At 40.8% G+C, this 12,092-nt stretch overlaps 1 protein-coding gene across 3 annotated transcripts in view; it reads right to left on the reverse strand.

The window, feature by feature from the left end:
• Window positions 1-482: 482 nt before the first annotated feature.
• Window positions 483-12,092, reverse strand: part of LOC144798121 (interleukin-12 receptor subunit beta-2-like) — a 467,579-nt gene continuing 455,969 nt past the window's right edge. For all 3 annotated transcript variants that reach the window (XM_078668879.1, XM_078668885.1, XM_078668889.1), the window contains one exon: window positions 483-3,880. In XM_078668879.1, the coding sequence (XP_078525005.1) occupies window positions 3,350-3,880 (531 nt within the window). In that variant the 3' untranslated portion in view covers window positions 483-3,349. The remainder of the gene's footprint in view (window positions 3,881-12,092) is intronic.

The following is a 12,092-nucleotide window of genomic DNA, read 5'->3' on the forward strand; positions in this document are numbered from 1 at the left end:
GTTGGGCTACGGGAGCAGGTATTTGCTTTAGTTTCTGCTTGTTTTTTATTTATTTTTATTTCTTCTTCCATGTGCCTACCTTCAGGGCCATATTTCTACTTACAAAAAAAATCAATAAAATCTGTTTTGAAAACAAAGAGTACTCTACTGTAAATATTCAATACTACAAGCACCAGAAGGCCTCTGGAGGCTAGCAGCTGTGCCAAATAAAGGACAAGGGCTCTATGTTTAGAATGTGCAGCAAGAAACAGCAAATGCTTGCTTATTTAATAAACCTGGAAGTCCAAAAAACGTTCTGCTTTTCAAATATAACATTGATTGACAAGTAAAATCTTTTCATTGTGCTTCGATTCTTCTCGATGTCCAAACATCTGTCCAGAAGGTCAGGATGTGCCAACTAATGTGGGTGCCATCAGTGGAGTGAAATAGCTGCAAGAGCGGTCATCTGAATGCTCAAAAATGATTTACTAAAAGATCTATAATTGTGATATTGTTCTTACATTTATTAGTTTGACAATGTACACATCTCATAGTTTTCCATTTGAAACAAAATTCCATTTCTGAACATGAATCTACAAATTACACTTCCTTGACATTAATATCTAAATTAAATATGAACATCAAATGCCTATGCTGATATTTTTTAAATGACCTAATGTAACGTAGTCAACAGAAAGTAATATGCCCTGCAAAGAAACTTAATTCTACTTGTAAATAGTTTGAGAGAAGTGGAAGTTGTGAACATAACATGACCCTTTCCACCAAATAGTTTAGGAAACGAGATAAGGCATAGCCAGGAGACTCCACAGCTTCCAGTGAACAAGTATGTACCCTTTCTACAGAGGCAGTCTTCCAGTCTGTATATAGTCGGTCAGCTCACAGTGCACTGTCTTATATCGCTCTACTGTCTACCGAGTAGTTTTACATGCAAAGAGGCATCTGTACATCCCAGCAGGGGACGCAGATCTCAATAGTGCAGCAGCCGCCTGAGTATGCGGGCCCTCTGCCCTCCCAGTTATGCCTGTATTTTACTTGCTTGCAATAAGGGCCATGGAACCCAGGCTACAGCACTGTACCCAAGAATTAGGGCTATGCAAATGTTTTTATGTCGGTGGCATGCAAAAGAATAACTCCACAATTCAGCTGGCCAGCATCCGCCTGTAACAGCAAAAAGTGAACTGCAAACAGGAATCACACAGCAGTCAATGAAACACTTAAAAATTGGCAGTTTACAGCAGTCCAGATAGGTGGTGCTTCAGACAGATTGGGGGTTTTTGGTAGTTCACCCTGGAGATTCATCCTTTTTTTGACTCACGTGTAAAGTGGACTGGGGCAAAACATTTTTAGCCCTTTTCCGTTTCACAGATAAACCAAGGGAAAAGGGCAGGTTACACACAATTAGTTTTTCTGCAAATGTGTTTCCCCAAACATACATAGTACTTTCCTACTCAAAGAGACATATAGGGCCAGATGTAGGTCGCCAAATACCGGTCGGTAACGGCCGAATTCGGCCGTTACCGACCGGTATTTGGCTTTTGAGATGTAGGTGGGTCTGAATTTACAGAATCGGTATATTTACCGATTCGGTAAATTTACCACTTCAGTATTTTACCGAATCGGTAAATATACCGATTCTGTAAATCCATATGTAGGTGACACTCCTAAGAGTGCCACAGGCCCTTCAGATTCGGTATTTTACCACCCAATCCTATTGGGTGATAAAATACCGAATTCAGGTGTGCATGCACATCTGTGCATGCACACCTGTGCCATGTGACACACAGACATGCCCTTAGGGCATATCTGTGTGCCACATGGCACACATGCCTGTACTTGGGGTGCTAGAGGGTGTTAAAGTGACACCCCCTGCACCCTTGCAGGATTCGGTATTTACCGAATCTGTAAATACCGATTCGGTATTTCACATTGATTCCTATGGGCTTCAAGGCCCATAGGAATCAATGTGAAATACCAAATCGGTATTTACAGATTAGGTAAATACCGACTCTTACAGATTCGGTAATTATTTACCTACATCTGCCTCCTTCCTATTTACCGACTCTTAAATACCGTTTCGGTATGAGTCGGTATTTAAGAGTCGGTAAATAGGAATTACCTACATCTGGCCCATAGTCCCTACAAAAGGTCTGATGTGCAAAGTGGCATACCTTCCTTCCCAGTACTTACATATTCAAAGAGGCATGCATCTGTCCCAGAAGCATCATAGGCAAAGAGGTATATATGTCCCCCACAGTAGTTTCATATACATAGAGCAATGCAATCCCTTCCGGCACTCCTAAAACGTCACTCATAATGAATATTGACTCCTCTTCCCATAGTCAACATGGTTTACCAGAACTCTTGCCTTTCTATACAATTACATCCACTACCACACACACTGCAGTTACTTAGGGACATATTTATAATTTTTTCATGCAACGCAACAAGACGCTTTGCTGCGTTGCATGAATGGAAGAGGGCAGGAATGCACCATGTATGTCAAGATAAGGCGCATTCCTGCTCTTGCCATGCACTGGAGCACTTTTGGCTGCCTAGTGCCATCGCAGGAAGGCCGGATTGTTTTTGTGCAGCAAAGGACACCTTCCTGCACAAAAACAATCCTTTATGGCGTTTTCCTCTGTTTACGTGTGCTGCAGAATGTAGCACACGTAGAAAGAGGAAAAAAAGAGAAATTATGTCTTTTTCCTCTCTTTACGTGTGCTGCAGAATGTAGCACACATAGAAAAAGGAAAAAAAGAAGAGAAATTGACACATTTCTCCTTGGTACAGCTCCCCTGGGAAGGCATAGCATTCTGATGCATTTCCAGGTCTACCACTGATGGTAAATCTGGGAATACACCACTTTTCATGGGTGGATGCATGGGAACACGCACGCTCCACGCATGGAATGCATCCCGGGGCAGAGTAATTCAAGGCATCGACTTGCACTGCCATGCGTTACTCCAGTTTCACCAAGCCATGCAGGGCCTCACAAGGGGGCTTTGCATGGCTTAGCAAAGTTCATTCTAGGTTTCATGTTGCCCTACGTCCCCTTGCGTGAGGCAGAACCTTTGATAAACCTGACCTCTAGCTTATTTTCTGAATGTTCTATTTAGAATACTTGTGATTTCCAAATGCATCATATCTACTTTTTTTCTCTGAAGTGAATAGCATTCACTTGGTCAAGTGAATCTATTACATATGTTATTTAAGACTTTTTTTGTGTTGAAAACCGTGCTAGATCATCTAATTCCCCAGTAGCTGATACCTCAGATTTTTTTTTCTGCTGCTGCCAAGCCTTGCGTTGTATTTTGTCTAAAGTGCAATACAACATTTCTGGCTCAGGTGTTTACTGTGCAAAAGAATTGCAGTCAATTTTTACAACATCCAAAGTAAGTATACCATCAAATGAAGAGAACAAAGGTGTTGAAAAGGTGTTGTCTGGGAAAGGTTCAGGTTCACTATCACGGCTGTCCTCTACACAGCTAATGCTGTCCGGAAACACATGTGGGGGTAAATAGCTCACAGTCATGTCCACCACATGGTTCATGGAGTAATCTGGGAATGGCTCAGTGAGAATAGGTACATTCACTACCATAGCGTTGTAACAGGGAGGCCCTTGGCACTTGTAAACCCCACCATCATCTTTTGTGGTGGCAGCACGTTGCTCGCGGTGTACATCATCAGCCTGCCATACGTCAGATATTCTGTCCACCCTCTTCAAGCAAGGGTCCTCACATTCATGGCTGGAAGGGATGAACGGGTCCCTGGAGATGGTGGGTTCTTCGTCAATAAAGATCTCCTCCACTTCCACAGTTTCTGGTTCTTCATAAGTGCTGGATCCACTGGACAACTGATTTGAGAGAGTCCTTATTTTATCCTGAAGAAAAAAGAAGGTCTTATCTTTCATTCCATAATAATTTCAGCGTTATGTATTATTTTGTAAAGGGGATCTTGGAACAGTTGTATGTGCATTTAAAGGTCAGGAAGAAAACATTTCAATACATTTCCTAATTCACAGTACTTTCATTTCCAGCCTCTTGTGTAGAATGGAGCACTTGCATAGAATCATCTACAGGTATTGCACAGGCTGAGGTGGTAACCCAGTCTCTCGTGTATTGTCTGCAGGTTCAAAGCCTTCCATGACTCTTGAAGTGAAGAACATACAGAAGATGAAAGAAAGGATGTATTTTACTAGTTTTCAAAGTCTTTGATGTATGCTTCTTGAGATTGTTAGGAATGTCATGTAAAATACCACTCACAGAACTCCTAAAATTGTTGTGAATATTACATAGCAGCACTAGGTATGTTTATATCATCACAAAGGGCGCAAACAAGGATCGGGAAAGCTATTCGACTTAATAAGGTGCAGGAGTGTGGCTCAGCTGTGACTAGCACAAAAACATGTTATCATAATGAAAAATTACCTTTATGTTGGATAGTGACAAATCATAATGATAAGACAAATATGTTTAATGTCATAATCATAATATGTGCCAGGAAAATAGATCTTCATCCCTTTCATCTAGGATATTTTGACAGAAAAAGAATTTGAAGCCTTTCTTAAATTGGTAAATGTATAATCCCCCTTTTTGCAACTTATCCTAAATAAAATAGTATGATGAGTACAATGTCATGGAATGTAAATGCCCTAAATGAAGGACAGAAAATAATAAATATTTCATTCTGTGTTACTTCATAATGTCGCTATTTCAGAAGGATTATGATAGGGCACGAATATGCACTAAATTGCTTTGGACTAGATATAGGGTATCAACAACTGAAGCATCTACATCGGATGGGTCTGCCTGTCTGATTTAGAGATTCCTGCCTAGCAGGCAGGGATCTGTAAACGTCCATGGGAGATGCATCATCAGCACCTCCCCTGTAGGCTCAGTGAAATTCAGAGCGTATACCATGCTCTGCATGTCTGTTTGATTACCACAAACACCTTAAGTAGAACCGTCTTGACGTGCAGGAAATTTTCTCCCTGAGGATGAGATGCATCAATAGAATTCAAGGCTCGGACCACCATTCCTGGCAACGCTGTCCAAGGCAGGGGCATTCAGTGATAGCCGCCGTGCCCTGCTCTAAATTGGATCAAACTAATAGAAAAAAGGGCAACCCAATATTCCCCTTGGGACTAGGTATATTTTATCGACAAAATACAAATGTCCCTTGAGGAATTGTTCCACTATTATTTCATGATTTAAATACTGTCACATTTGTGAACACAATGTGTAAAATCAGGGAATTTCTCATAACATAGTTTTATACAAATACTTTTTTAATCCAATTTTTTGCAATAAATAACTGATTAGCAAGTACGGCAACTTAAACACTACTGATAATGTCTAAATTGTACAACAGTAGTGATCCAACACCTTTTGTATCTCTAAACATATGGAAGATCAACCCCATATGTCAGAATTAAACAAATAACCTTTCACAATATATTTGTTATATCTTTTCAGAACATAAATATGTAAAAAAATAAGGTGTGAGAGCGCCGACGTTTCGGTCTCTTGACAGTCTAGAAGATTCATGAGACCAACTTCAGGACGATGTAGTTGCACAAACAATCTGATAGCATAAAAACATAAAACAAATAACATGTATAAAGAAAATCCTGAATTCAAAGATATCGTCTGCTCAACACTCAAGAAAACAGAATTAATTATCTATGAGTTTCCAAGACTAAAAACAAAAACAAAAGTGCCACCACATCCCAATGTGCAAATTCTTAAAACTACTAAATTCAATACCCCTAAGCGCCACCAGAACCGAAATACATTAAAAAAAATCAAGTTACCTTAGCAATTAGGTGTACAAACCAAATTCCAGTGACCATTAATATCACCGTGACAATAGCAACTAGGCAAAACATAACATTTCCCATCAACTACCAATAACTCACAGGAAACTCCTTCTCACTTTCCCGTTGCAATCAGAATCTATAAATGAAAAATACATGTCAGACCATACCAAACCATCACCAAGGAATATTCGTAACTTTTTAACCCAATTGCACCCAAAGTTGTGGAAAACAAACCTCATACTTACACCACAAGCGGTACGATTCAATCTTAAACAAGCCTAAAAGTGAAAATGCACAGAAGGCTCAGTCACAATACGGGCGTCTAGGACTTTATAAAACACTCACAGACATATGAACATATCCAATCCGAAGGACAGAGATATCAACTCACTGTGTGCCGCAACTGGCGCCGTTCAGTGCCCTCAACCCAACATAGAAGACCGAGTGTGGCGTCCTCCTTCCGCCAACCTATAACCTTTAGCATGCATCTACGTCGATAGAGTTGTGTAAGTGGCAGCCATCCTAGGTGAGTATACCAATGCGGACCGCCTTGATATTACCATATCCTCCTACTAGGTCTAACAATGGCCATGCTCATTATCCCGTTTATTGTAAGGTATCCAAAATAATGAATATGCTCAATGTAATGTGAGAAATCAAAAATAATAAAGATAAGGAAAAATAATCGTCATAATATATTGCACGAATATTTCATGTTGTAGACACTCAATCTGACAATATGTCATCATGAACAGAAAAAGTATAATACGCTTCTGATTCCATATTTCAGGGGTGTTTAAGTGTATTTATCTCCAGAGAACTATTACATATAGGACCTGTATCTGTGGAATTAACGGTCGGCCATCTTAAGTGTATGCCACATGATGCAAGATAGCATGAGCCAAGCAGCACAAGGATGCAAGCACGTTAATACACTGTACTCCTGCCCACATATTGGTTTCAAACCAGGGTGACATATATACAGAAAGAGCAGCCATTGGTCCCTTGCTCACAGTACATATTATGTGTACTGGACTTCAAAAAACATGTCCATGCAGAATGATATGATACTCTAGCTATAACAACAATAAACTAAAGCGTTGCTAGTGTATGCCATTCAATAAAATAATTTAACCCTCTTTCAACAGTCCTGCATGTCCAGATCCATCTGTTCTCTTTCAGTGTGAGCAGCCGATCGACATTCTGTCTTCTCTTTGAGCTTTTTACAGTTTCCAAAACAAACCATTTCATATCAGATGCAGCATGTGATTTTTCTAAATAGTGCTCAACCAAGGGTGCAGTTGTTACATTACAGCGGATTCTTGATTGATGCTGAGTAATATGTTTCTTGACCTCTTATGTGGTCTTACTAATGTACAATAAAGAGCACGGGCATTGTATACAATAGATCACATTCTTTGTTAGACAGTTTGAATGTTGTCCGTATTTCCATTCCTTGCCATTAAGGATACATATTTTTGTTACACTTGTGGTAGTGCAAGCTGCACAATTACCACACGGGTAATGTCCTAATCCCAGCATTAAACCCCACATGTTTTGAATTGTTACTGGGGTCTGTTCGTTATAGGCTCTGACTCGGTGATCTCTTAAGTTTCTGGCACTTTTAAATGCAAAGCGAGGCAGTTTTAGATGTGGTTCTGCTTTTCGAATAAGATGCCAGTTTTTTTAAAATTATTCTTTTGATTATATTCAACTCAGTTCCAAATGTGGTTACACAAGTAATCCCATCCTGTTGCCTGTCTTGATTCATCTTTTGATCATCTTTGTACAGAAGTGCCTGTCGATCATAATACCACACACGTTTCGTAGCATGCTTGACTAATCTGTATGGATAACTTCGCATTACTAACTTAGATTGCAAAACTTTGGCCTCTCTGAAGTAATCCTCCCTTTTGGTACAGTTGCGTTTAATACGCAAAAACAGTCCAATAGGGAGATTATCCCTTATATTACATGGGTGGTGGCTGGTGTACTTCAACAGCGTATTCCTCGAAGTCGGTTTAGTATAAAGACTCATAGCTAAATTCCCTCCATCGTTCCAGATAGTTAGATCTAAAAAAATGATGGAACATTGAATACTTTCAATGGTGAATTGTAAATTCATGTTTTGCTGAATCAACCATGAGTGAAAACTCTGTAACTCAGCCTTAGTGCCTTCCCATATTAGACATACATCGTCGATGTAGCGTAAGTATTTCTTTATGTGGGAGCTAAAGGGATTGTTGTTATAAATCACCTTTTCTTCAAAAGAACCAACATACAAGTTGGCTTTATCAGTTGCAAAAATAGCGCCCATGGCCACACCTTCCACTTGGCCATAAAAGTCTCCATTAAACATAAAGTAGTTTTGTTCCAGGGCAATTTTCGCACAGTTTACAATAAAGTCACTTGGAACCTGATGTGGACGTATTCTCTCGTTTAGGACTTCACCAATGATGTCAAGAGCTTCTCCCTGGGGTATGCTTGTATATAAGCTCTCTATGTCCATTGTCATGAGAATGTTACTTTGTCTCCTCTACACGATCTTATACACAGGATAGTAGGGATGTCATCACGAAACTTGAGGGGGAACCTTATGACATATTAAGTAACATTCTCCTGACAATGGACATGGAGAGTTTATATACAAGCATACCCCAGGGAGAAGCTCTTGACATCATTGGTGAAGTCCTAAACAAGAGAATACGTCCACATCAGGTTCCAAGTGACTTTATTGTAAACTGTGCCAAAATTGCCCTGGAACAAAACTACTTTATGTTAAATTGAGACTTTTATGGCCAAGTGAAAGGTGTGGCCATGGGCGCTATTTTTGCACCTGATACAGCCAACCTGTATGTGGCGTCTTTTGAAGAAAAGGTGATTTATAACAACAATCCCTTTAGCTCCCACATAAAGAAATACTTATGCTACATCGACGATGTATGTCTAATATGGGAAGGCACTGAGGCTGAGTTACAGAGTTTTCACTCATGGTTGAATCAGCAAAACATGAATTTACAATTCACCGTTGAAAGTAATCAATGTTCCATCAGTTTTTTAGATCTAACTATCTGGAACGATGGAGGGAATTTAGCTATGAATCTTTATACCAAACCGACGGCGAGGAATACGCTGTTAAAGTACACCAGCCACCACCCACGTAATTTGAGGGATAATCTCCCTTTTGGGCAGTTTTTGCGTATTAAACCCAACTGTACCAAATGGGAGGATTACTTCATAGAGGCCAATGTTTTGCAATCTAAGTTAGTGATGCGATGTTATCCGTACAGATTAGTCAAGCATGCTATGAAACGTGCATGGTATTATGATCGACAGGCGCTTCTGTACAAAGATGATCAAAAGATGAATCAAGACAGGCAACAGGATGGAATTACTTGTGTAACCACGTTTGGAACTGAGTCGAATGTAATCAAAAGAATAATTTTGAAAAAAAAAACTGGCATCTTATTAAAAAAGCAGAACCACATCTAAAACAGCTACACTTTGCCTTTAAAAGGGCCAGAAACTTAAGAGATCACCTAGTCAGAGCCTATAACGAACAGACCCCAGTAACAATTCAAAACATGTGGGGTTTAATGCCGGTATTAGGACATTACCCATGTGGTAATTGTGCAGCTTGCGCTACCACAAGTGAAACAAAAACATGTATCCTTAATGACAAGGAATGGAAATTGCGACAACATTCAAAGAATGTGATCTATTGTATACAACGCCCGTGCTCTTTATTGTATATTGGTAAGACTACACAAGAGGTCAAGAAACGTATTATGCAGCATCAATCAAGAATCCGCTGTAAAGTAACAACTGCACCCTTGGTTGAGCACTATTTGGAAAAATCACATACTGCATCTGACATGAAATGGTTTGTTTTGGAAACTGTAAAAAGCTCAAAGAGAAGACAGAATGCCGATCGACTGTTCACACTGAAAGAGAACAGATGGATCAGGACATTCAGGACTGTTGAAAGAGGGTTGAATTATTTTATTGAATGGCATACACTAGCAACGCTTTAGTTTATTGCTGTTATAGCTAGAGTATCATATCATTCTGCATGGACATGTTTTTTGAAGTCCAGTACACATAATATGTACTGTGAGCAAGGGACCAATGGCTGCTCGTTCCTTATATATGTCCCCCTGGTTTGAAACCAATAACTGGGCAGGAGTACAGTGTATTAGTGTGTTTGCATCCTTGTGCTGCATTGCCCATGCTGTCTTGCATCATGTGGCATACACTTATGATGGTCGACCGTTAATGCCACAGATACAGGTCCTATATGTAATAGTTCTTTGGAGATAAATACACTTAAACACCCCTGAAATATGGAATCAGAAGTGTATTATACTTTTTCTGTTCATGATGACATATTGTCGGATTGAGTGTCTCCAACAAGAAATATTCGCGCAATATATTATGACGATTATTTTTCATTATCTTTATTATTTTTTAATTTCTCACGTTATACTGAGTATATTCATTATTTTGGATACCTTACGATAAAGAGGGATCATGAGCATGAGCATGGCCATTGATAGACCTACTAGGAGGACATGGTAATATCAAGGCGGTCCGCGTTTATGTACTCACCTAGGATGGCCGCCACTTACACGACGCTTTCAGCATCGATGCATGCTAAAGGTTATAGGTTGGCGGAAGGAGGACGCCACACTCGGTCTTCTATGTCGGGTTGAGGGCACTGAGCGGCGCTAGTTGCGGCACACAGTAAGTTGATATCTCTGTCCTTCGGTTTGGATTTCTTCATATGTCTGTGCATCTTTTATAAAGTCGTAGACGTCCGTATTGTTACTGAGCCTTCCGTGCATTTTCACTTTTAAGCTTGTTTAAGATTGAATCGTACGGCTTGTGGTGTAAGTATGACGTTTGTTTCCCACGACGTCGGGTGCAATTCGGTTAAAAAGCTACGAATATTCCTTGGTGATGGTTTGGTTTGGTCTTATATGTATTTTTCATTTATAGATCCTGATTGCAACGGGAAAGTGAGAAGGAGTTTTCTGTGAGTTATTGGTAGTTGATGGGAAATGTTATGTTTTGCTTAGTTGCTATTGTCACTGTGATATTAATGGTCACTGGAATTTGGCTTGTACACTTAATTACTAAGGTAACTTGATTTTTAAGGTATTTTGGTTCTGGTGGCACTTAGGGGTTTTTAATTGAGAAGTTTTAAGAAAGTGCACATTGTGATGTGGTGGCACTTTTGTTTTTAGTGTTAGAAACTCATAGATGATTAATTCTGTTCTCTTGAGTGTTGAGCAGACGATATCTTTGAATTCAGGGTTTTCATTATACATGTTATTTGTTTTATGTTTTTACTAGCAGCCCGTCACGACGTTGTCCGGGAGCAATTATGGCTCAGGGCCCCCGCCCGCCCTGACGTCGTGTAACCTGCCCACCTCACTGGTCACGTCACTTTTTCCTGCTGTAATGCCCCGTTTGGTACCTGCCCACGTCACTTGCCACGTCACTTTTTCGTCCTGTAATGCCCCGTTTGCTACCCGCTCCACTTTGTATGCTTTTGTCCCCTGCACACGTTTGTTTTTCCTCCTGTTAACCTGCCCACGTCACTGCCCACGTCACTTTTTCCTTCTGTACTGCCCCGTTTCACTTTTTTGTCCTGTAATGGCCTGTTTGCTCCCTGCTCCACTTTGTACGCTTTTGTCACCGGCACATGTTTGTTTTTCCTCCTGTTAACCTGGCCATGTTACTTTTTCCTGCACACGTTTGTTTTTCCTCCGGTACCTGTGGCTCGCTCACCGCTCCTCCCGTTTCTTTTTCCTCCTGTTAACCTGCCCACGTTACTTTTTCCTGCACATGTTTGTTTTTCCTCCTTTACCTGTGGCTCGCTCACCGCTCCTCCCCGCCGCCGCTCCTCCCTCACGTTGCTAACTGGTAACTTGGCGCCCTTCTTCATCCGCCACTGACCGCTCCTCCCCGCCGCCGCTCCTCACTGTCTGCCCGCCGATCCTCTCCGCCTGTTCGCTGCTCCCCTGATCTCCGCCGCTCCTCGTCACTGCTCCTCCCCGCGCTGATCTCCGCCGCTCCTCCCCACGCTGATCTCCGCCGCTCCTGTACGCCGCTCCTCGCGTGTATGCCGCTCCTGATGTCAGCACGCACGTCGCGGCCGGCGCTACTTCAGAAGGGACTACTTTTTTTTTTAACTTATATTTTTTACTAATGTATTTATTTTTAATTTATATAGCCTATGTCCATCTGCACACCCTGAGGATTACAACAA

This window comes from Lissotriton helveticus, chromosome 1_2 (assembly GCF_964261635.1).
Source record: "Lissotriton helveticus chromosome 1_2, aLisHel1.1, whole genome shotgun sequence".
Taxonomy (NCBI): Eukaryota; Metazoa; Chordata; class Amphibia; order Caudata; family Salamandridae; genus Lissotriton; species Lissotriton helveticus.